This window comes from Agelaius tricolor, unplaced genomic scaffold, assembly GCF_023055355.1.
Source record: "Agelaius tricolor isolate 1412-34295 unplaced genomic scaffold, bAgeTri1.0.p SCAF_4, whole genome shotgun sequence".
In the NCBI taxonomy this organism is placed as follows: domain Eukaryota; kingdom Metazoa; phylum Chordata; class Aves; order Passeriformes; family Icteridae; genus Agelaius; species Agelaius tricolor.
In genome coordinates, this window is record NW_027269264.1 from 30,415,118 (window position 1) to 30,441,817 (window position 26,700).

At 35.7% G+C, this 26,700-nt stretch overlaps 1 protein-coding gene across 2 annotated transcripts in view; it reads right to left on the minus strand.

The window, feature by feature from the left end:
• The window catches only part of UHRF2 (ubiquitin like with PHD and ring finger domains 2), an 81,633-nt gene that overhangs the window by 45,737 nt on the left and 9,196 nt on the right, over nucleotides 1-26,700 (minus strand). For both annotated transcript variants that reach the window (XM_071425061.1, XM_071425060.1), the window contains exons 2-4: nucleotides 21,543-21,785; nucleotides 16,089-16,351; nucleotides 5,261-5,479 (exon numbers count right to left, since the gene is read on the minus strand). In XM_071425061.1, the coding sequence (XP_071281162.1) occupies nucleotides 5,261-5,479; nucleotides 16,089-16,351; nucleotides 21,543-21,785 (725 nt within the window). The remainder of the gene's footprint in view (nucleotides 1-5,260; nucleotides 5,480-16,088; nucleotides 16,352-21,542; nucleotides 21,786-26,700) is intronic.

Consider the following 26,700-nt stretch of genomic DNA (forward strand, 5'->3'; position numbering starts at 1 on the left):
GCTCTGGATGCAGCCCAGGACATTTGGCTTTCTGGGCTGGGAGTGCCCATGGCTGGGTCACATCCAGCCTCTCATTCACCAGCACCCCAAGTCCTTTTCAAGGCTGAGGTCCATGAGTCTCTCCTTAGCTGGTATCAAAACCACGAGTTTAACGCCATAGTTGCTGAATCAAGGTACTGTATCTCATAAATATCTTGCAAAGAGGACAAGTCCTACACTGAATGGTTACAGGATTCACTCTGCTCATGATCTCTTAATGAGTAATTCTCTGTCAGATAATGTTTTTGTTTGACATTTGACAGAAACAATACAGCCTGAATAACAACATTTCTCTAGAATCCAGGATGTCCCAATATCTCCTGGGATATTTGTCCTGTACACCTGAATCCTTAACCAAAGGCACTTCACACTACTCAGAAGTCTCTTTAATAATATTCTGTACTTAGGCCTATTGAATCTTTTAATTCTTGACTTTTCCTCAAAACTGAAACCACAACTGAAGAAGGGTTAAAAATCTAATCTTGAATTTAGAAGTGAACAGCTTAATGTACAGTAAACTTCACTTCTAAGTTCAAATAGAGAATTACACTCACATACCACTTCAGCTAACATGATTTCTTTTGTCCAATGAGGTAATTAAGTAGTATGCAAAATATTCTGGGTGTCAAGAGTCATTCCTGTTATGAGTTGTGAGATTATTCCCTAAGGCTGTGTAGCAAAAAAGAGCAATCTCTAGCCATAGACACTAGTAAAAGCAGTACAAAGAAATGCTTAAAAAGCTCTAGGCATCACCTCTACAGAATCATCATCAAAAATCCCAGCAGGATTCTTGGCCACTCAGAATCTATCTTGATTTGAAACAGTCTTGTTGATTTAAGAGGTGTTCTCTTCTTCAAAGGAGGTGACCAGCTCCACTGAGGTCACAAGAAGAGGAAAGTGAGACATATAAATTCACCTTTTTACTAGTTTTGTTGCCTAGAAGAAATATGCCACTTTTACATCTGTGCAAAAAACCTGTAGGTAATGTCTTCAGCAATTAAAATTCTTATTACTAGGATACCTGCTGATATAGCATGAAAGTTATTTGAGAAAATGGGTCCAAGTAAATACTGTTATTATTTCACACAGCATCAAAACAATGTCCTCCCACATCAACCAGCAATAGTCAAAGACACTACAAAATAAAATAAATAAACAAGGAATGCTACTTTGGGTAGAAAATTATGCAAGCATTAGTAAGATATAAACCACATTAATGAAAATTCCAGACCTAAAGAAGAAGCACTGTGAGAACTGTACTATTGGGCATCTACCAAATCATGACAACAACTCTAACATGATGATTATCACAATATATACTGAGAGTGATAGGAAGTATGGTACTGTTATTTTCCAAAGTGTCAAAACAAGGTACAACTACCAATAACTTTCTTTTTAACTAGATAGAAATTCTAAGAGGCATTTGTTTAATTATAAACAAAAAACCCCATGCACAGCTTGTTTCACTCACTATTACAGAATACCTCACTATTCGGTAAAGCATTTAATTTCTGTGCCTTTGCAAAGCTGTAAAAACAAATATATGTATGATTTTTTAAAAATCAGAAGTTAAATATAAATGGAAAATCTTGTCCAAAAGAAGTAAAGGGAGAAGTTAAAAGTAAAATCTGTACAGGTAGCATAAAGATAATTTTAAAATATCATATTGCATTCTGAGAATAAAACATGCTAGAAAAGAATAAAAGGAGTAGTAGGATGATAAATATGAATGCACACCATGAAAAAAAAAAAAGAGGAAGACAAACAGCAGATCTGGCATGTTACAAGAAAAATACAACAAAAATATTTTAAAATTAAGAGAAAGTAATCTGAAAAAAAATTCCTTTTTGGGAGCAGGAATGCTCATACAAAACCCTGCAGAACTAAAGATGACATATATGAACATGAAAATTTAAGACCATTCTATTACATTCCTTTACAGCTGCATAGGTGAAGACATGAAATTTATTCACCTAAAGAAGACTAAACATTCACTCACCTAAAGAAGAAAATTATGTTCACTCTGTATAATTTATATCTACATTCTTACACACCTCCAAAGGCTTAAGCAAAAAAAAGAGTTTTGGTATTGACAGAGTCCTTGCTTGTCCTCAGACTTTCAAGTGTTTAGTGAGGAAAACTAAGATCTAATTTTGTCTCTATTTTCAATTCTAGGAAGGAGCGACTGCAGAGCATCATTTGATCTACTTTGGTTTGATTTGGTATGGTGAATTTAAACAAATCTGCTGGCTCCAAGGCTAAATTCTGAACAGTTAGCCTCAAAGACAACACGTCATATTATTCTGGACTACAAACAAGTGTTGTCGTTTGGAAATAAAACACTCTCCCCAAAGGGAAAAACAGAGGATATTTAAAACCAGAGATGGAACACCTTGCCAGTTAAAATAAATTCAGAGAGACAGATACTCCAAAATAAGAAACTCACATTCAGAGATCCTGAACTGCAATCATGTACACAGAGTCATGAGAAACCTTAAGTCCTATTCCATGCCCAAAGCACTGCTATTTCCCTAATATTTGTATCTGAGACACAGAAAATCCTGTTCTATATGTTTTAGACATCCTAAAATTACAAATTTCAGCTGCAATATGAATACTATAGAAATGAAAATTAATAATAGCTGGTCAGTTATTCTGCATAATGATGTTTGCCTCCCCTATTCAGTCTCATCCTCTATTTGGTAAAATTCGCTATTTCATATATATTTTCCAAAAGATGAGCTAATGATGACAGACTGCACAGGAATTTTTCTTTTGGTTATGACTAAGATATGAGTAACAGTAATACAAAACAAATACACATGTCAAAATGTGCACCAAAAAATAGTATTCAGCATATGTTCTACTAGCTTCAAAGCATGACCACAAACAGAATATTCTTGTTATTTCCGGTGATTATACCAATAGCTTCAGGAAATCATTGTCAAAAATGGCAAGATCAATAAATTAAACCTTCAAATATGTCCACTGTGTTGTTTTCCTCCCAACTCCTTTCAGAAGATATAAGTGTTATTATCAGGGGGAACCCTATTGTACCAGCCACAGTACTGACAGTATTTGAACTTAGCATCTTCTAGTCTGAAGCATAACTATCAGTTTATTTAGATGTAGAAAAGACTACCCTACAGAGTTCCAAGCAGAATTTTTTACTAGACACCAGGAGCTTCCTTTTGCCAATATAAAACTGTCTTAGTTTGGAAATATGGGGTATTCTATTCCTATTTGTTAGAGGTGAGGCAGTTACCTTCTGTTAATTGGGCAGCTTTCTTTATCTGTTCCACAACCAATCCTCCCTCAGGGAGAAATCTTCTGTTAAGGAGCCATTGAGTGTCACTGCATGACTGATAAAACTGCATCATCCCATTGGGAGATGCTCTGTCCAGGGGGAAGAGCCAAGCATTCCTACCTGGATATGATCTGAGACTTGGAACACCACAGGCAGCTTTTCCCACTGGATTCCCAGAGGTGTATAGGTGTCTTCCCCACTGGATTCCCAGATGAAGACCAGGCCCATTGACACCACCACGGGACCTTCAGAGGAAAACTGCACCCTTCTACAGGATCACTGCTTCTACAGAACCACACCTGTCACTGCAGGACTGCAGCCACCATTTTATCAGACTGCTACCGACATCCTGACCAACAGGGTGCCAGGTTGTATTCTGACTCTGTCAGTAGTTTTGTTTTTTTTGTTTGTACTATTACATTTGCATTTTTAGTTTTCCTAGTAAAGAACTGTTATTCCTAGTCCCATATCTTTGCCTGAGAGCCTTTTCATTTCAAAATTATAGTAATTCGGAGGGAGGGGGTTTACATTTTCCATTTCAGGGGAGGTTTCTGCCTTCCTTAGCAGACACCTGTCTTGTCAAATCAAGACAAAAACATATTTTGATCATCATATTTTTAACGGATGGGGAAAACTCTGAAAGAATCCATGCAGGCAGTTTTAAATAATGTTATCAATTGACATTTGAACTTGATGTAAACTGTACTCTGGGCAGTTCTATGTTTAGAAGGCCATGAAACCCATCCCTGACTCACCAAATGCCACTAGCACTAAATGCACTACAATGAAAATCTGCATCTCTCCATTGATCCTGTCCTCCATTTCTTAATCTCTTCTCTCTTTCAAGTTAATAATTCAAAATATCTTCTCATTTTTTTCTAGGTTTGTATTTCAAGTCTGGGTTTTTTTTGCTTTGCCTACAAAACACGTCCATGTGCCTGCTCTACTTAATAAAAGATGACTATAATGCACTGAGAATGTCTAGGAAACTACTATAATTCTAAATTTAAAACTCACCCCCAAAACATTTCATTTACTTGCATGCTTTATTGAGCCAATATCTTTGCTATTTCCCGGTACTAGATAAGATTGCACTTTTACGCAAAATACTGAATTAGACCAGATTCACAGCAACTTCTGTGTGTCTCTCCCAAGTAACCCTGTCTCACACTAAGCCTTCCTACAGATACAGCGTCCTCTTTTCTTGTAAAGAAAACTACAAGGTATGCTAGTAGTCCAATTCATTTTCAGGAATACATTCCCAGAACAATGGTAACACTCATGAGTAAATGTGGGATGTGCCAACATTAAATCATCCACTGGTCATCTGTTCCTTCCCTAAGAAGGCAACAACACAACTTACTGACATCAATATCTTAAGGATATCTGCACTAAACACTACTCCTAAAGAACTGTACAGAAGTTTTAAAATGAAATAGTAAAACAAAACAAAGATATTCAGGTGATCTCAGTCACAATGAAAACTTAACAGCAGCACCACACTCTACTTATCAGAGGTTATAATACGAAATAAAAATTTTATTCTTTAAAAATTTATTTAGCCAGTTTACAGACTTATTCAAACTGTCAGAGATTACTCATATTCAGTGAGACCTAGGGGTTCCCAATTATCTAAAAAATTACTGGAACATGCTCTGATCAATCTGAATCACACATAATACATAAAAACCTTTATGGTTGCCTCTGGCAATCTCCTGAAAATTAAAAATGCTGACTTACAGTTAAGTCTGCACATTGTAAAAACCATGCACTGTAATTTTGTAATTCACACAGCTGTGGAATCAAAGAACCACATTAAAATTAATCTAGTGGTGACTAGCAGATAAAAAAAACAAACCAAATACATTTCATATTATATGTAGAGATTTTCTGAGTTGGTCAAGCAAATCTTACCCCAGCAGAATTTTAGCATGAACCTCTTTGTTAGTCCTTGAGATTTCTCTCAAAGAGGTAATTTCTGCATCAAACCAAAATCCTCTTTCTTCTGGTGTCTCAACATTGTAGTTAACCATCACCACATCACCCACTTTTAGCTCACTCCACTTCAGAATGGTTCTTGCTCGGGGCCGAAGATTAACTGTGTCCATTTCTATTATGCCATTTTCTGGGTACCTTGAAAAGCAAAACCAACAACACCAATGATTATGACTATGGGAACAGTAAAAAAAAAGTCACAGACAACTTTATTCAGAAGTAAAAGTTTTTAAATGTTCTTTGGGCACACAAAAACCATAAAATCTGACTTATTATCCTTTTAAAAATATGGCTTTCCTCTAAATACAGACTAAGAATTTGTTTAATCTCAGATGGGAAAAATAGCTTCCATGAGTTTAAAAAAAAAAAAAAAATCAGTAAATCTATATGCACTTCTCAATAATTTAGTGTTATTTGACAGGACTCTAACTAAAATCCCAATGCAGGAAGGAAATTTGAGATGCTTTTTAAATTTGAGATACTTTTCATTTCAACTACAGTTAGTAGTTTTCATTACATGTTTTCATGAAAACTACAGTTTTCTTATATTCCTCTGAATAAGGCAACTATTACTTGATACTAGAGCCTGTATTTGCACGTGTGCTAGAAAAATAGCAGAATATAGACAGGATCAAAATACTAATTGCCAAAAAAAAAAAAAGCTAGCCTTCAACAAGAAGTTAAAAGACGCTAAAGTGAAGTTCCTTTTTCATACTGTGTGTAGGCAGATAATCTCCCACCACTTAGCTAGTACTACATGAGTTCATGGAAAAATTTAACAGGGAAAATGAAATTAGTCTATTGCAAATAAACAGGTGCTATTAAAATTATCCCTTCTTAACAAACAACGCTGAGGATGATGTATCTAAAATTATATTTTCATCATGAAATTACTGGCACTTTAACAAGAGCGCTCACAGTTAAATTAATATATCTTTATCAAAACACATTGTTAAATATTAATGGCAACATCCAGCTCTTACTAATAAAAGTCTGGCTCTACCACTTTATAACATACTTCCCCTTATAGTAAACAAGAATATTTCAAGGTCTTGGGAAAATTGCACATTGCAACTTACTAGTAGTAAGTTGTACTAGTAGTAAGTGGTACTAAAACAACCGTCATTAAGAGCATGAGAACGACAGACTATAGCCTGAAATCAGGATGTCTACTCCTGAACAGTTGACTGAAAGCCCATCAATGAAACTGGACACATTTTAAACTGGTTCATTTTGCTTGTTTTATGCCTTCTCTTGAATCTAACACACCAGTTTGCTACTACTGATGTGGGGGGCTGGGGGAACAGGGGAGATTTACTGATAGTTTTGTTTAATGAAGCATGAATGGCAACAGTTTAAGAGTGGGTGTACCTTCCAATAAACTAATGGCTAAGTAAAAGAACATATCTCTAAGTACTTAAAAAGTTAAATACAAAGCCTGTTTTTGCACCAACATTTTTATGACCCTAATTATAAAATTCCTCACAACAGAAGTTACATCATACAAAGACTGTGATCAAGTCATTATCAAAACAATAGTTTCATACAATGCAACTCTCCACATTTCCTGAGGTTTTTTTGCCCATATTGTTTCCAAATTCAGCGCATACTGAAAAGCTAACATTTGAGGTTTTGCCTTTATGCCATGCAACTTTCACCTAAAGAATTACCATAATGTTCTACCATATTAATTATTAATATTTTAACTGTTATAGCCACAAAAACCATGATTGATTCACCTACACATAATAAGAAAAAGTAAAAAAACAGCTATAGAGATCATGCCTACTTTATTGAATGCCTAAATAACATCACATTATTGTACAACAGGCTACTGAAATCTTAAGACAGCTATGTTTGACCTACTAATCAGTTTCAAGTTTTACAGTAAAACCTTCCTAAAGGTTGTAGAAGACAGCAAGTAGAACATAGCAAATACTCAGTTTACTTGAACTCTGAAACCAAAATATTGCCTAAACATCAGGAAACTAGAGAAGATAGATCAAAACCAGACACCATTTATGTAGTGAAATAATCAAATAAGAAATACATATGGAATCATAAATATAACAAATAAACATTTTAGAAGTTCCTATGTCACTATTAAAAAAAATTGACTTACAAGAGTTAACATTCATAAAAACTTAACCTTGATCTGAAAAATCTATTCTCTTCTGAAAGTAAAATGTCTTTAGCTTCTGTTTTTCCTGGGCGAGCTTTGGACAAGGGTTTTTCCCTAAATTAAGATTCATATCTTAATATGAATGAATATCTTAATGTCTTTCTCACCTCTATAGAACTCAGAACAGATCCTTCCTATTGTACTGATGAGGAATTTCAAAGACTGTCATCATTAACAATGTCTCCACCTTTGTTCTTAGAAGTAGTTCATGAAAAAACCCAAGTAAAAATATTGCCTATCAGTTATCAAAAGACACTTCCCTCCCCAGTCCCCTTTTATAAACAGAAACTGTTTTCCAAAGGAAGAAAAGGAAGGCTGACTCTCCACTGAGTGCATTTTCCCTCTAATCAGCTGGTCAAAAACGCAAACTAACAAACTTTAGAAAAAAACAAATGAGATGTCTTTTGCCACATTTTACCTTTCTTGTGCAAAGGGTTACAGATATTGAATGTTTTAACTGCTGTGCACACAGAGAAATATTTTCATGGTTGCTGATGAATGCTACTAGCTATTTAACCCTTCATATTGGTCCATAACTGATACCTCAGGCAAAACAGCAGAAGCTTGCCACAAGTTTTTGAGTTAGGCTAAAAACTGCAGAGTTAAACTCTGTATGTTAAGCTCAGTACCAGTATTCATTATTATACTATTAAGTACTATCGAGTACTTTCACAGTAAACTTGTGCCCTCAAATGTGTCTAATGCCACAATTTATTTAAATAAGAAAAAAATGACAGTCACATTAGAAAATTCTACTACCTCACATTCATTTTCCTAAAATTTAACATGCCATTTGTAAAAATCACATTAATTTAAAATCTAATCTCTTAAATATGGAAGAATAATATTTAGCATAGATCACAAGATACGGATGTAGATAAATCAAAATATAAAGAGAATAAATATGGTATTGTAACCTCAAGAATTACCTGAAAATTAATTCTTGCCCATTCCGGGAAGCTTTAATAAAGGACTACTGTGAGACATGAACATATGCTGAAAGTGTTTTCTCATTTATTGAGTTACTTTTAAAATCCTAAGATCACACTCAAGAGAAAACAAAAATTTTCACAGCAATGTTTTAATTAGCCTAGCATAAATTTGTACAGTTGAAATGAAGATTATATGGCAAAATTAAACCTTTAAATTTAAAACCGCTGTGGACAATTTCTTGGTTTTCCATGTTTTTAGGACATTTGGCAACTAATACTGAAAAAAAGAGCTATAACAGCAAGCATAATCATAAGAATTTAATGAATATTTCCCATAGGAGTCTCTATCTATCTTTAATTTAATTCTTCCCTGTAGCATTTCCAACACTAGCATAGCAAGGACTTCTTGAGAATTCCTATCTTCGTAGACAGTCTCCATAGCAAAGAATTATTCATCAAGCAAAAATTCCAGTATTTCTTAGTTATGGCCAGATGGTTGGCAGTGGTTCCTAAAATGCTCCAATGCTAGGACACATAGTATTTCCATGTCAGAATAAACCCAAGCCTACTCAGTTTACTGAGACCTTGCAACATATCCTCTCACATTTTTCCCAGCTGTTACTAGAACAAATAGAACTGGAAATATAAAAACAAAAGTAAAGACTTCCCCAACCACTGTCCACACTAGTACAGCGAGGAATGATAGTGCAGATGCACAATTTTAAAAATTATTTTCCAATACTAAAAAAATTGAAGTATCATTTATTTTCTCAATCATAAAATTCAGAAATGAGTCATCCCAACTCTGGAATGAAGGAAGAGAAGGGCAAAAACAAAAAAAGAAACAGAAAGGAATTAACTCTTGGAAGAGGTAAATCTGACTAAGAAGGCAGAACTGGTTAAAAACTAGGTTGCTACCACCCCACTCCCTTCTAACCTGAGAAAATAATCAGCCCAGTTTTGCTGTACTGTTTGAGAAAGCCAACACAGTGTTACAAAAAGCACTACACTGTAAGCCACAATTATGAATGGAAAAAAAAAAATCATTGGGGTAGTCAAACTGTGCACTTCCAAAAAACCAGTAGGTCTGATAATTTGTTATTACAAGAAAAACAAGTAATATATTTCAAAAGACAGACTTGAAGGGATACTGAATATCAATAAAGATAAAAAAATCAGTCACATGGAACATAAACAAGATTTTGAGAACTCAACCTAACAACTAATAACAGAATTAAGCAGCTTAAACACTCAGAAACTGTATCAATAGCCTGAAGAGAATGATCTTAGTTTCCCAATTACTTTAATTCTGAGTTTCCAAAAATGTAACTTCTAGTCTTACACGACTACGCTGTGTGGACAACATGGATACTCTGAAAGGAGACAACCTGGAAATAAGTGTAAGAAATACACAGAACATTCAATTTTTAATACAATAATTTTGTATTACAAGTTTAAGTAATGTGAATATCATGAAAAACAGGTTTACTTCCCTGGATAGCAGACAAGTCATGCATTTTTTCAAAAAACTTTCCTCAGAAATGCAAGGAGAACACTTACAGCTAATTCAAGATATATTAATATGTGGTAACATTCAATCTTACTCTCACTGTTTACACAATTTTTTTAAGCGAAGAATCAGTTTTAAACAAAAAAAAAACAACTTTAACTGTTATTATTTTAGTTGTTCTCTCAAACACTTGCTAGGACAACAAAGCTTCCCTCCCTTAGCTCAAATCCTTTCTAAAGAGACATAAGAAGCACCTAGATTGTCTCCTCAAGCTTTTTCCTATTCAGTTTGCACAAGGTACCTACCACGTCAGAAATCAGAGTCTTACAGTTAATGGCTGTTGCCAAAACCCTGACTACAATACAAATACTCAGACCTTATAAAACACAGAATAAGCAGTCAGAAACCCAATGCAAATGGGACAAATAACCTTACAAGGAACTAACTTCTGAAAATGAAGAGCAGCAGTGTGTAGCTACTCCCATAAAATACTTTCAATTATCAATGATTCTGGTGGCATGCTTTCTAGTGAGGATATATAGAAAAAAAGACATCTGACATATCAGCTCTTTGATTACTTTAAGATTGTCTAATAATCTGTATGAGGTAAAAATTTTGAATGAGTAAACAAACTAATCACTGATACTAGGAAGTGGAAAACAAAATTACATTGCTAGGAGAGGTGCTCCAAAGTAGTCACTCAGACTACTTACAAATATAATTATATATATTTTGTGACTGACATAAGGTCAGAAAGAACATGTGGTACCCATAGGAACAGATTGTCTTAACATTCTACTTAGCAGACAATATAGCTTTCATTCCTCTTTCTCTTCTGAAATTCTAAACTCTCCAACATAAACAAAAGGATGTAAGTGCTATAAAGAAAACTACAGTCTGTAGCTCCCATAAGTTTGTTATGTTTCTAGCCATTAACTTCATGTCCTTCAAAAGGAATCCCTTTCCTCACTTCAGTGTCTCAGACTAGAGTCAGGAATCTCGTAATATGTATCCTCCTGATTTGCACTCCTTTCTGTGTTAAGTGTTTAAAAAGAAAAAAGCCAGATAACTCAACTAAACATTTACAAGGGTTAATTGAGAAACACATAGCATGCAAAGGAATGTATTTTGACATTTCTTCACAGAAGACAAAACAGAGCAGTTTGCATCATGCACTATCACTAATGCTGCAGAAAGCAGCTACCTCTCAAAGAAGCAGGGAATCTTTCCTATATGAGGCCCCACTGGATATAGGATTAATTTATTTGACTGATGAATGAAAAACCCAGTAACATTCACCTAGTAAACCTAGTTTTTAGATATATTAGGAAACAAGAGCACTTCATTGTACAGTCACATAACTACAAAATTCAATGCAACTTCACTATCAGATATACACAGCTGGAAAGCAAAGTATAAGAAAGAAGTAGAAGCTACCTCAACTGAGAACAGCCCATAATGTCTTTTGGTGTCCAAAAATCAATTTATCAGTAGTGTGATCTAAGTGAATTCTCAGATTAAATCCCAGCCTACTCCCTGTATGTGAAAATTTCACATAAAAAACATTCAGAAAATAGACCCAACTAAGGAAGTCTAGTCTTCAAACCATTCCTTGAGAAAATAATAGCAAGCTTAATACTATTATTCTCTCGATAATCTCTTCAGCTGTGAATTACACTTTCAAGTAGAAAGTGGGTTTTTTTGACCAGGCAGTACTTAGAACTTTTCTCCTCATTGCCCTCAGTATAGTCTGTGCTCTCCAGTTATAAGACTGTGTCTTGCATATTGCTTTAACAGCCACACAGGAAGACTACACTTTCTTGACCTCTGTGGCACCACAGTGAAATCCTAATTTTCTTAATATGTGCATGTGTGTCCATCTTTAAAATCTGAGGGCATTACTCCACAGCTTACATTAAGCATGAAGTAAAGAGAAGCAATTAGTCCCTAGAAGAAATAACTACAGCATACTTTATATGGCATATGACGCAGATATTACCTCATGGTTTAAAATAAAATTCTCTGATTGTTATAAAACGTGAGGGGAATATCATCAGCCAGAACAACGGCCTTGTAAGAAGTTACCTACACTTGAGCCATACTTAATCTGTACTTGCATGTAAGTTGGCATACTGAAATTTCTCATGCTGCAGAAACATCCAGCCTCCCTGTGGCTTCTGCTGAGGGCCTTCTTAAATGGAAAGACTTTATTACAAATGACTGGAACAAGAAAAGAAAGGACAAGACATTACTTGATTGCAATCCAAATACTTAGGGTAAACCCTAAGTCTTCCTGCTGCTTTGGGGATGATCAAGAAGCCAATACTTGCAGAATGAGAACTTTCTCCCTGAAACTAAGTACACGATAACCAGTGCTACACCCGTAACAAATATGAAATACAATAAGGTAAGAGGAAAGGGCAAATGCTGATATAACACAGCATTGTAGGCATGTCCTTATGGTGCCGCTCTGCTACTGAAATGTCCTGTTTCTGATTTGGAAGTGATTCTTAAGCAAGCTTAAGAATGTGGTGGAGATCACCTACAGTTATCTCAGCTAATTTTAGGACCTCAGCAAGTGCTGGCTTCCACACAAGTCCTTTCAAATCCTGATTCAGCTTTTTTATGTTCAAGACAGGTTAATTTCTTCTGTATTTAAAGTCAGTTGCTGGGAGCAGAAGAAAGAAATTTATGATGATTTTGTATGAACCCTGATAGCACATCCTCACTTCAAAGTGTTTAATGGCTCCTTGTGATACCCACAAATGCAAACGTGAAATGGAAATACAGGGAATAAAGTCTAAGGGGAGGAAGAAACACTGACAAAAACAGGAACACACCTTCAAACTGCTGACATCAGGGAAAAACCTGCATTCAGAAATTGAAAGCAGAAGATGGACTGTCACGCAGAAGTTATATAGCCAGAAAGGGATGTGAGGAAATTTGATACTGCCTGAAGGTCAGCATTGGTAATAAAACTGGTATTTTGGTGTCTTGCTCACTGGTGAAATTAGGGCTCTCAAACAAGTATAAATCTTTGAACTGGAGTCAAAATTCTTGATAAGTGCAATCTGAAACTGAGTTCTTTTCCTCCCAACGGCCCAAGGTTTTCTCTCTGCAGAAATAAGTGGGCCTTATAACTATTGCAGCAATTTAGTTAAATACTAGACACATAGCTGGGGTGGGGCATGGTGGTGGAAGTGGTGGGAGAAAACTACTACAGAAACAACTCACTCACCAGTGCTGTTATCTACAAAATCACCGACGAATGCGTAGTACCTCCTATCTGCAGCAGTCACAGCTGGTAGGAAAGCTCTGTTTAGTCAGAAGGTGGTTACTCCTTTGAGATTACTATAATTAATTCTTGCCCAGAAAGGGAAATTTCCCTTAACTATACTCTTTGCAAAAAGAGCTCTCTCATATTTTTTCCTTTCACATTCCCTCTAACTACACTACTTAAACAAGAAACAGAAAGAGGAACAAACGAACACTGAACCCCTCCGAGGAGGAACACTTTTATGAAATCTAAAACTGCATATTAAAGCATTTAGGTTTTGTACAGGACTTGTGATATGTAAGTCTAGCAGCACCTGGTGCTAAAGCCAGCTTTCTCACTTAAGAAAAGGACAAGTCCTTCTTCACCCCTTAAGAAAAACTGCTCTAGGAGAATGTAGTGATCTAAGGGGTAGAGTAGACCAATTCAATGCATAACAGGTGACCTGACCTATCCCTATAATCCTATCAACTGTAATCTTCGTGGTGATTTTTTTTTTCAAATTGGAAAAGCATCAGTTATGATTTGTGTGTGTGCATTTGTGCCCATCTCTGACATACAGTTTCTCCAATGTATTAAAGTAATTTTGATGGCTTTGCTGGCACCGGGTTTATGTCTTTCATTTTTAAGTAATTTTTGCTCTATATTTTTACTCTATCTATAATGGAGAGTGTGTCATGTCTGTGTCATGTAAGAACACCTGTTGTAGGAAAGATGGAGCTAAAACTATGTCACCCATGAGAGCCACCATCTATCAGAGATAAAAAAGAAAAAAGCTTCTCCAAAACAGCACCACAAGGACAGACTAGAAAATGCCAAGTACATCTGGCAGCAAAATGCTTAATCCAAACCTGAAAAACAAAACACCCACACACAAGTAACTGTGCAGGGCATAGTACTCACAGTAAGATATGATGCTTGAAGAACAGGAGTGTAGAGATAAATTAATATGTTTCTGTAGCAGAAAACAACTGTGTGTCAAAGTACACCATGATCTTCCTACTTATCCACATCAAGCAAAGAGGTGGCAGAATAAAAGTGTTGTCTACAGACATCAGAGGTAAACACTAATGTATGAAAACAAAGTGGTAGAAGTACAAATGTAGTTAAAATAGGAATGTGCATGTTGGATAATGCTAAAAGAAAAAAAGTGAGCCCCCAAAAGAATTGTATCAGGAACATCCACCAAGAACTTTCACTCATAAATTTACAAGTTGCACTATCCAATAATATTTCTTTCCAAAAGCTCTAACTTCCAGTATCTTAAGACTGATCAGTTTAACTGTGACCATCTTGCTACATTATGCTTCTGTGCCTTACTTAATATTATTGGCTAAATGTATGGAGCTGCTATACATAAGCACCTTGTAGGAGTAAAAAGACTGTCTTCACTTGCTGAAAGGGAAGTACACATAAATAGAGGTCAATCTTTTAGTTTAGTAAGACTATACCAAAGAAAAATTAGAACTGTTGTGAAACTTTTCTACTTCTGTAATTCCAACTCATAAAAAAATAATACATCTTAAAAAAAAAAAAAAAAAAAAAAAAAAAAAAAAAAAACCCATAATTTCACAGCAATAGTTACAAACACTTTCTCAGAAATGTATGCCAATTACTAACTTACAGATATCCACAGTAATGTAAAATCAGACAATATTAAAGACAAGTCTGAAATCACACCACCGAGGACAGTAATTGCACAGAAAAATATTTTTGTTTTGATCATAATAGTTGACTATGTAATTTTCAAATTTTTAATTCTCTAACTTTTTAAGTAAAATGCTTAGAGTTGCAGATATGGAATCCAAACTTAGCATAGAGTCAAAAAAGTGCATTAAGTTGTATCTATTACTAGTACAAGAAACAATAAGTCCTCTCTGTAATTCAGATGCAGTTATGTAATAAAATATGTAGAGTAGAAATAGCTACTGTAAAAAAGTGTTATGGAAATCTACATTTAGTTAATATTTAATATACTCTGCATCCTTCTACCTCAACCTTATATTTCACTGACTACAGTATTTTTACTAATCTCAGTATCAAAAATTTAAAATACTCAACTAATTAAAAATTTTATTTGTTTCAAAGCTTAACTTACTGCTTTAACACATTATTACCAAAAAACTTGCAGAACAATTTCCCAAGCAAATGAAGCTGTGCAAAGCCTGCTCATAAATAAAAAATCCTTTCAAACTCAAGGTTTCCCACCCACACATTGCAGGCTCTAGAATTTGTTATGACTAGAGAAGGGAGAAAAAACCCTAAACTAAACTTGATAAAACTCTACCCTTAATGCCCTCTTCCTCCAGTTCAGGATCAGTTTCAAGCCCTCAGTCACAAAGTTCTCAATAACAAATCTCTACTATAAGTGCAGATCCAAAATTTTGTGCACAATTACTCTATTTGGAATAAAATAAATCCAAATTAAGTAACACAAATTTGCTTCAATGGGAGCTCTCCTTCAGTTCTATTTAGAGGAATTCCATATATACCAGAAATATTTTTTTAAAAAATTTTTAAAAAACCTTACTTGAAAAAAACAACTGTAAAAATTTGGTTATATAGTTCTTTTTCTTATGTAGAAAGGATGCATATTCTTATATAGAAAGATATTCTTATAAGGAGAAGATACTAATACTTCACAAATATTTAGGCATGAAAGACATCATTGCTGCCAATGGATTTGCTATATCCAACTGAAAAGTGTTATATTTTTTTTTACTTTTTCTTTTCTTGGTTGCAATATTGAACTTGCTTTCTTTGATTCCAAGCTTCTTCAAGAAATTCTTGGTTTATACAAACCAAATAACAACATGTGATGTCCTCAAAATAGTATCAGGAGCACTTACTCATCATACTTGATATGATAAATAGCTTCTTCATCAGTGTCCATACAGTCTGAATAAGATGTGGAAGGTGTACTGTCCAAATTATTTGCATTTTCTCTAGAATGATCTTGATTTAAGTTTCCATTAGTCCTTTTGTAAGTGCTACCACTCTTCCCTTGAGCTTTACCATTCTTATGTCCCTTTGTTGCTCGGGTAACATTTTCTATATGAGCTTCAAACCAGGCTCCAATGTTGATATCACGGGCATCCACCAATTCATTTATCTAAAAGGAAAATTCAATAATAAGTTTATGCTCATTTTATAAAACACCAATTATTAAGAAAAAAATAAATCAGACAACTTACTGTGCTACTGCTTAACTTTGTTATCAGTAAAACAATAAACTATAATAACTACTTGCAAGTTCAAGTAATATGCAGTCATAAATACTTTTATTTGCACTTCTAGTATTTTATTATTCTTCCTTCATTAAAATCTAGTATAAATATAAATTATATGTCATTTTAAAAAGCAATGCTAACTTTTTTTTCCCTTCAAATCCAAAAATTTGCCTGTTCTCTTCCATTGTCCTTTTCTCTTGTTTCACCCACTGTTCTTTATGGCTATGATAAGCACACACAGTATTAAAATACTAGCTCAAAACCAAAGAGTTACAGACCTTCCTGAGCCTCCAACCTGGAATTTTTATTTAGCTTTCTACCTTTCTGTCCAGCAAGATTTTTTTAATCATTAAAGACTCAAGGATAGATAGGAAGAAATCTAACTAGATTGCCACCAGAGTCAGCCAGAATGTTATGACTGTAAGAAATGGAACTCATCTCCAGAATTTCTCCCTTCTGTACCCACAGTATTACTACTGGTATTAAGCAACCGAACCATTTTACTATTCTAAATCTTGTTGCATTTTCTCAAGTCTTCAGATAGTAAACAGATGTTCCCTTAATAATATTGAGAATGCTGAAATAAAATATTTAAAAAACACTTCAACAGTACATCAACTATAAAAAATTATAACAACAGAATTACTGCAGATTAAAAATCTTTAATTATCAATATGAGACACATGCAGATATGCATATACATAAATACACATTTGGTTTAAGCGACAGTCTTTGTCAGGTACCAAAATTGTGCCATTCAGATACTTACTCTCACAGACTCCAAAGGCTAATTTCTAAGATATGAATAATCTTATTGTATTTTCACAGGAGCAAAATTCAATAGGTTTTAGTATTTAGATTAAAGCAATCCTTTAGTATCTGAAAGCACAACTGACAGCAGTTTGAACTAACAAGTTTATCCCATTAAAGGAATTCCTGGTTTACTCTTGCCATTCCTCTTCTTCAGATAAGTTCCCAAACCTTATGTTTGTTCTTCCGCATATGTAAAATACCAACATGTATTTTTATTTTTACTTTCTTAGAATTTACAGTATTCAAAGTACAACTACTTATTACCAGGATGACAATTTAAGCCACATGACAAACAAATCAGAGAAGGAGAGCCATATTTTAAATCTAACAATCTATTTTAAATATGAACAGTGAATTCTGACACTTCTAAAAGGAACCTTTATGTAGGCATCCCTATGTAATCTTACATGTTTGAACTAGCTGCAGCTCAGTGGTGCTTTACTTCCTCTTCTCCAAAATACAGCTGAATGAGATACACACTATTAAGGATTCCCCATCTACTGCTACTTCATGCAACCAGTTATGCAAGTGCCAAAGAAGCCACGGTAGCCAAGTTAAAATCCATCATATCCAGATACAGAACAACAAAAAATAGTAGTCAAACAATACATCAATGTAAACTCCCTTAATCATTCCTTTAAAATACATGCATATGTAATTACATGTGAATAATTACACAACATACTTCCCATGCTTGCAAAGAGTAAGAGCAAATAATTATTACCACAGACTCCTGAGGAGCATAATACAACAATTTTGTGCAAGTGGAGTTTGGTTTAAGAACTGTTTTATTAGTAGCTATTTGTGAACAGTATTAAACAAACACTGAATTTAATTACAGATTCCATTTGTGTGGTTTTTTTCCAAGCTAGTGTTCTTGGCTAAAATGTTTTTACTGCAGTCAGTGTTTTTTTGAAAGAAAAACTGACCACGTTAGAATCAGAAAATGAAACACACATACACTTCTGAAAGAGCTTTGTTTTTTCTAACATCATTCCTGCATGCCCAAATCACTGTAACTGCTCTCTTGCAATTTATCCTGTTATTCCTCTTTTTGGCCATTGCTTAGCCAAGGTAGTGTTGTTCAGTAATATCAGGTCCATCTTGGGATGGTCTCCCAGTTCTTAGACCAGATACCACTAACAATTCTTAGTAACAAGGAACAAGAGTTGCACATAAATCCATCCACTACTAGTCCTTCAGAGCCCACAGAACTGTATCAGATGTCAGTACAACCAGACTATAAAACAAGCTACAATATTCTGATTTATATAATATACAATGACCGCACAGAGAAACTCTGTTTAAATTAGTATTTTAACCATCTACCAATAATTTATTATTAACTTTTAGTTCCAATACCAGCTCTACCATTATTTTTTTATAGTTTTTTGAATTGCAGGTTCCATACCAACTAACTTTCCTTCTGGTAACTGAAATCAGAAAGAGAGAGCAGAGCACAGAGGTTTGGAATACCCACAGCATAGAGTAAGTAATAGGTATCTTGTTGAGTCTAGCTCTGGATGAAGATCCAGCGAGACACAGGACTTTGCGCAGACAGAGTAAGTTAAAACATTTCTTCAAGTAACTAAACTACTCCTTATTGTTTGACAATGAAATGCAAAAATCACTAAATATATCCACATATTTAGCCACCTAATGTACCTCAATTTATTAGGCACTAGGCCTTTTCTACTGACTTGTATTAAGTAAGTTTGCAACCTTTGAACTACAATACTGGGTAAAAATACATTCTTCAAAGTTTTCAAATACTGTAATTAGAAATTTGTGTCCATTTGTACTGTTACCTATAAATAGCAAACAGTGAAATTACTATACCCTTAATTTTCTCTAGATATATTGAAAACACATTGTTTACTGAAGAAGTAATACTTCACAAGTAATGAAGGAGAAAGTCTTAGCTCTCTGGAATGAGACATAACAAAAATTTCAGCTGACTTGACAAAATAGGTCTCCTTGAGTATGCTTGCTGATACCACCATTCTCTGTGATATTTTCTGATTTAATCCTGAACTAAGCAACTAAGAGACTACTTGATATTTAACACATTGAAATGTAATATTCTTGAAAAATAAACATTTTAGCACTCTTTTCCTCAGATCAGTCTTTCTCATATTACCTTTGACACTCCTTGATTAATTGTAAAGCTTAAGAACTGAAGAACTGGAGCTCTTCCCATTGTAATAAATGGATATAAAAGAAAAAGAAGCAAATAAGCGTGAGCCTCCATACTTAAGCTACTGATTTTGTGACTTCCTGATTTCTCAGAGAACAAACAGAAGTCTAACTGAAATTACCTTGTATACGTGTGGCAGCCTCTGTTGCATTAAGGCTACAGAAATTTGGCAGAGAATGAACCCCCTGGTGTTCCAGCTGGACTTCAGAGATCAGAGGGCTGGGTGCCACTGGGCTTGATTCCTAATCAATTCAGCACTATGTTTGGTTGTGTTCAGATTGTGTTCACAATCCAGATTCATCAATAGTGCGGCTCATTGAAGCACCAGGTGGCGGGTTCAGGATCGCCAGTGAGCAACGCACTAACCACAGAGCGTTAATATGTCTCATGACAGAAGGTAACAGTAACAGAGATCTGTTAGCACTATAAACACCTATATGTTAATACTCATGTAAACTAAAAAATGTTTATATATATATATATATATATATGTGTGTGTGTGTGTGTGTGTGTGTGTGTGTGTGTATTCAGTTATAATAATAAATATTCCCAAACATAAATAAGTATTCATATGTGTATGAATAAATACTCCTGGGTCTGCTCCAATGCAACTGAGAGGTACAAAGCCCACCTAAATGCTAAATGTGCCCCTTCAGAGAAGGAGGAGAGACAGTGTCAGCCTATACCAAGCAAGCAGAGGTGTCTTCCCCCTCTGTCTTTTGTCTTAAAAATACCCCTTCTATATTATAATTTTTGGTCCTACCCAAAAGGAACAACTTCATGTTACAGGTGGGGTTGTGGTGACTGTGGTCTTACACAGACATGTTCTTTTTTCATCTGCATTCCTAGGTGTGTGAAAATTACTATGCAAATTGGACTTAATGAAGATCTTAATAAATTTGGGTGAGAATTTACAATTGATACAAAAGGTAAAATAAACACTTTAGCCCATCTGCTGAGGTGGCAGTAAAGGCTCTCTGACCTCTCTGCCTGATAGTCTTTGTGCACATCCTTATCTCCATAAAGAAAACAGACTTTCAGCAAGGCTTGTCATACATGGTGTAGGAGGAGTGAGGCAAACGCCTGGTGCAGCTGTTCCTCTGTACCTCACTGGAACAACACAGGGCCATGAGCCCTCTGCTTCACTCCAGACATTGCTCCATTTTTAGACTTTGCTTGAGCCAGGTGCAAGAACAGCCAGAGAGTGGCCCAGCTCATGGTTTTCTCAGCCAGATTTGTTAATTCTTCAAAGACTTAAGGCAACACTGTAGCACGCTGCATTTACGGCAACTTCAACTTTCTTTTCCTTCTCTGTAATTGTGGACATTTTCTAGCAAAATAATTACTGTTACTGCTATGTCTTATCTAAGAGAAACACCCAAAGAGGAGGTGAAATACTATCATTCCTTACAGATACATATACATAGATGTATTAATATACACACATTCTACTAAATTTTCAATAAACTAGCAATCTGGAAACTGCGCCTTTTCTGTTTAAATCAAACTCTTGGTACTCTGATGTAATCCTTCTAACAATACTGAAAAATTCAACAAGGCACAAAACTAAATGAATACTAGGTATGCAATTCCTAAAAAATCTACATTAAAAAAGGTATCACTACATAACATATAGCTTAAAGAAATTGTGTTTTTCTACAATTTATCTAGTTCTAATGCAGCATTGAATCATTAGTACTAAAACAATTATTTGGAAAGCTTGAAGAAAAAAGAAGGGTAAAAGCTACACTTTAACACATTTTCTTTATTAGCTTCTTTTGTTCACAAGAAAGTATTTGTTTCAGAGCTATTCTAAGTTTTTCAATAATCTGTTTTGAAGAACACAGTGTGTCAGAGTTTGAGAACTCTCCTGAAAAGTGAGATTGGTCCAAGGGACATGCTCATGACTCTCCAAGAGTGAGTTTAAATTATGTGAATTTCATTTAAGCCAAATTGGGGAATTAAATAATAAAAGAACACAATGAGGATACAGTCTTTGAAACAATAAAACAATACTTTTCTAAAAATAAAATTAAATCCTCAGGAGTGAAGTTTGTACGTACCTTGTACAATCCAATGCCAGGATCAATGAGAAACGAGCGAGACGATGTAGATGGCTGACTTGGTGATCCACTGTTTGTTTTTTTGACTTTGTTCTTGCAGTTGGAAGCAGCACAGGGATTGACTTCTCCATCCTGATCTGTCACAGATGCAGCGGTAGGAGCTTCAGAATCAGAACGTATCAAAAGCTGAACTATGTCATTTAGTCCAACATTGTAGTCAAATAAAGTGTGTCCATCTTCAAGCTGTCAAAAGAAACGTGTACTTGTAAAACTCTACCTTAAGGTACCCAAGTAGTTTTTAAATCTTCTTTTTATAGACAATAATTATGCAGACCAGAATTATGCAGACCTTACTGATAAATAAAAACCTATGTCTTGAGTATATGAAAACGCGAACTCCTCAAGCTAACTGCAACCATAATTTCATTGATTAAAAATCACTGGAAGACTTAAAACTAGGAACAGACATCTCTACAAAATCATGTCACCTACCTACAAATAAGCTAAGAAACACAAAAAATGACAAGTTAGGAAATACAAGAAGCAGTACTGCTGCTTTGCTCAGTTAAATACCATTAATGACCTAGGGCATCTTTGAAGCAGAGATTTGATTCACCTGAAAGTACAATGTATTGCTTTGAGACAGCAAAATTAGTATTAGCTACACTTTACTTCACACTGCAGTGGGAGAAAAACATGCATGACTGAAAAACATGCACTAAAAAACGGACATCTTTCCAAACTATTCTAACAAAAAAGTTATCTACCCCTTTTCTCAAGAACAGGTGTTATTTTCAACACCAATTGATATTTTATAAATTTTTTCAAACTGAACAGGTTTCATCAGCTTGTGGGCAGTATCCATACAACAAGAAAAAGGGGGGAAAAAAAGGAACAGGAAAGAAAAAAAAAGGAGCACCTCTCCAGTTCCTCACTAATAGTTTTCTCTAACATTCAAAGGATTTCAGGATAGACAAAACCGGCATCCATATTTCTTTCTCCATCCCCTCTGCTTTTTCAAAACAACTCTGAAAGGCAGGGGACTGTTATGAACAGAAGCTGACAGTCAATCAATGAACCAGTTCTTCTTCCATGAACTTAAAATCTTGCAAAAAAATTAACTTTCCTTACTGCTGATAATTACTGTACCCACAGCTGGGACCTGTAAACAGGAGTATTCATAGTTTGAGTTGAAGCTGACACAGCTGTCTGGTCAACAGGTACAGGAAAGAATCTCACTCAGCTGCCCATTTTCAAACCAGTTCAACACACAGCACACAAAACCATACTGAAGATTTTCATGCTGTAACTATTAAAGGAATACAAGTCTTAAAGCAGAAATCTCCAGTAGCTGTGATTGTTCAGGTGGACTACCAACACTGCCTCATATGCCTGGGCCTTCTTCATACTGAGAAGTAAGGTGCTTAAGTAACCTTTTCCATCCCACCATGTCATAACTGCCTACACTTTTAACAACTCTTTCACAAAGGGCATAGAAGTATTCTTGCAGTCCTACTACACTCCAGGATTTTTGGGTGTTCATACCACAAGTATTTTCACTGTTAATAAGTTTAAAGCACTATTCTTATATTCAAAGTACAAAGAAACCCAAAACAAAGACTAATAATGACATTGCAAAACTGCACTGGAGGGGATATCCACCTTGCTACAGCTTCTGATCACTACTCCAGGCCATATTTAAGATTGAACCCCTCCCAAGTGATTTTTCTTGGTTGCAAAATGGTTAAAAAGTTCAGCAGTACATCTGCAAAAGAGACCAATTCTGAAATAATGAATAAATTGGATGTTATTGGAGACACATAACTGCTCCATTTTTCTGTTCCAACTGGATTGCACAAACTGTGGCAGAGATTACAGTGTAGTTCCTAGAATCCTATATATAAGGAAGGAATAAGGAAATCTTCTGAAAGCTAATGCACTGGAGAAAAAATGGTAACTTTGCTCCTAGTAGACCAAAAGTATGTAAGCAGCATGCAGATGAGAGCTTTGCTCCTCTGCCTTTGTTCCTGCTCTCTCAGGACAGGTCCTGTGCAGATTGACAGAAAAATATTTTGGGGTAGAGCAGTTTAAAATTTAAAGTTCAGTAAAGATGTAAATCTGAACAACCTGAATTATCTGCAATAGGTAGGTAAATGTCTTGTGTCTAGTCCTTGCAATCTATTCTTCAGTCATGAATGCAGATTAAGTTATATAACTAATCCACAAGTAAGTCCTCTCTATTAGCATAAAAGGTAAAAGAAACCCCAACTTCAAATAAACGAGGGGGGAAAAAGGAATGTGTCCAGGAATGGTTATATTTAACATACGCAGAAACAAAGACTTAACAAGGCTAGGCCTTGAGTAACAAGCTGCCTTCTCTAACAGCAGGCGCACAAACCAGCATACCCAAACTACCTATTCCTGCATAACAGTAAGACAAGTCTCCTCTTTGTAGGCATTCAAAATCCACCTGGAAATGTTCCTACTGACCTGTTCGAAGTTGCCCTGCCTTGGTGGGTGTGGGTTGCACTAAATGACCTCCAGAGGCCCCTTCCAACCCTAAATAATCTGTTATTTATTCAGCTTTGATGAACATGAACTAAATGATTGGCCAAACAAACTGATGACTGCAAAGTCGTCTAATTTACAGAATAAATGTATAAAAAAATTAGACTATTAAATGGTTGAGAAAGTGGTTGGATGGTGGCATCCAGAGGGTAGCGGTCAATGGCTCAAAGTCCAAATATTATTAATTAATCTTCGTTAATGACACAAACAATGGAATTGAGTGCACTCTCAGCAAGTCTGATGACACCAGGCTGAGTGGTGCTGTTAACGGACTTGAAGGCTGGGATATGCAGAGGGACCTGGACAGGCTGGAGAAGTATGTCTGTGGGAATCTCATGAGGTTTAATAAGATCAAGTGTAAGGTACTGCATCTGGGTCAGAGCAATCCCCTGATACCAGCACAGGCTGGGGATGAACAGATCCCAGCAGCCCTGCCCAGAAGGGCTTAGGGTGCTGGTGGCTGAGAGGCTGGACCCGACCCAGCCATGGGCACTCCCAGCCCAGTGAGCCACACGTGTCCTGGGCTGCATCCAGAGCAGGGTGGGCAGCAGGGCCAGGGAGGGGATTCTGCCCCTCTGCCCTGCCCTGCTGAGACCCCACCTGCAGGGCTGCATTCCCAGCACAGGAAGGACATGGAACTGTTGGAGTGAGTCCAGAGGAGGCCAAAAGCATGATTGGAGGGACAGAGATGGAGCATCTCTCCTACAAGGAAATTGAGATTTTTTTTCAGCCTGGAGAAGAGAAGGCTTAAGGGTCACCTAATTGCAAACTTCCAGTTCCCAAAGGGAGCCTACAAGATGGAGAGGAATCTTTAATAAGGGCATGTAGTAACAAAACAAGAGGCAATCGCTTCAAACCTGAAAGAGAACTGGTTCAGATTAGATATTAAGGAAGAAATTCTTTACAGAGGGTAGTAAGACACTGAAACAGGTTGCCTGGAGAATCTGTTGATGCCTCATTCCTCAAAGTGTTCAGGGAGAGATTGGATGGGGCCCTAAGCAATCTGGTCTGTGAAAGGTGTCCCTGCCCACAGCAGTGCAATTGTAACAAGATGATCTTTACAGTCCGTTCAAACCCAAGCCATTCTATTATTCTATGATCTGCCAAAGTGATTGTGGCTTGTTTTTTCCCCTCTGTTTTTATCACTTATACTCTCTGCAGGAATATTTTATGACACCAGATTATTCTGTGACTAGTGAGGTCACACTTAAGTCTCAAAGCACAGTAACAGACATAAGCACACTTCACATGTCTCCTCCTACTGCGATAGGGAAACAGCTCCTCTATGAGCAAGAAGTACGTTCCTGAGTATGAGCAACTGTGTAACTTTAGACCAAGTTGATACACTGCAACAGTGTCCGCTTCTAGAAACAAAGCAGAGTACCACAGAAACTCAACCAGCAGAACTAACCACGTGGTTTTTGACTTGCAAGAACCGATATGTGAATCTGCAGGTATACCTATGCTTAGCCATCACTTCATCACTGACAACTGAAATCTTGGAGTAACAAATTTCGAAAAAAAAACTTGGAGTAACAAATTTCAAAAACAGTGTTTAGAGAAATTTCACACAGGAGAGCAGATGGTTTTTCTGATGGTTTTTTGATGGTTTTTCTTGAATTACAGTAGACAATTTTATCCCATTCTGCTGCATAAAGACACTAAGAAGATGCCCTAAAAATATGTTTGCCCGGACAGCACATTAAAAGAAAAGAAACAAACATTACATGTTTAATAAGCATTTAAAGTCACTCGTCAATCACAAGTTCATATATGCAAATGAGAAACAAAAGTAATCACACAAGTATCAGATAATCAATCTCCTTCAATTCAGCTATGATTTCTTAATGTGTGATTAGAACATGTCCAAGAGCAAAAATAACTGAACAGGCAATTTCATTTATGAAATTTTACCAGCTCTTCTGATTCTACTGCCTTAAGAAAAACATAGATTTTTTTTCCTTAGTAGTAGATTTCACTTTCAGTTTCAATTCCTCTTAAAGACTGGCATGCTTCAAAAGCCTTTATGGCTTCATTAACATATTCTGAATAAAACAACACTAAAGAGCAACTAGCTTTACTGTATCTAGCACTCTATCACTATTCTAAATACATATAAGTTGATAAAAAGATTACATCTTCCAAATGTATTTTCATCATAATGTAAGATGTAACAGTGTCTGTTATAGACACTATCAATTTCAAAAGAGTCCTAGAGAAGGTTTTTATAAATACTTAAAGGTAACACAGCACTGTGCTTACACTACTACACAAGAGCAGCCACAGAAATGCAATAGTGGAATTGATACCTACCTACTATCACTGTTAGAAGAACTGTCCTGAAATATCAAGCCACAGATTACTTTAAAAGCATGTAGAAGCTGCACTTGCATGAGCATGAATAATCATGCAGAATGTGGTATGATACTGCATTACTTGGGTAAAAAAAATTGCCTGACAAGTAATTTACCAATTACTATCACACTAACTACAAGTCCCAGCAGAAGGACAGCTCATTATGGCTTCTACAGCAGGTGAAGAGACCTCCCAAGAAAGCACATAGTAATGGTTATATCTTAATGAGTGATCC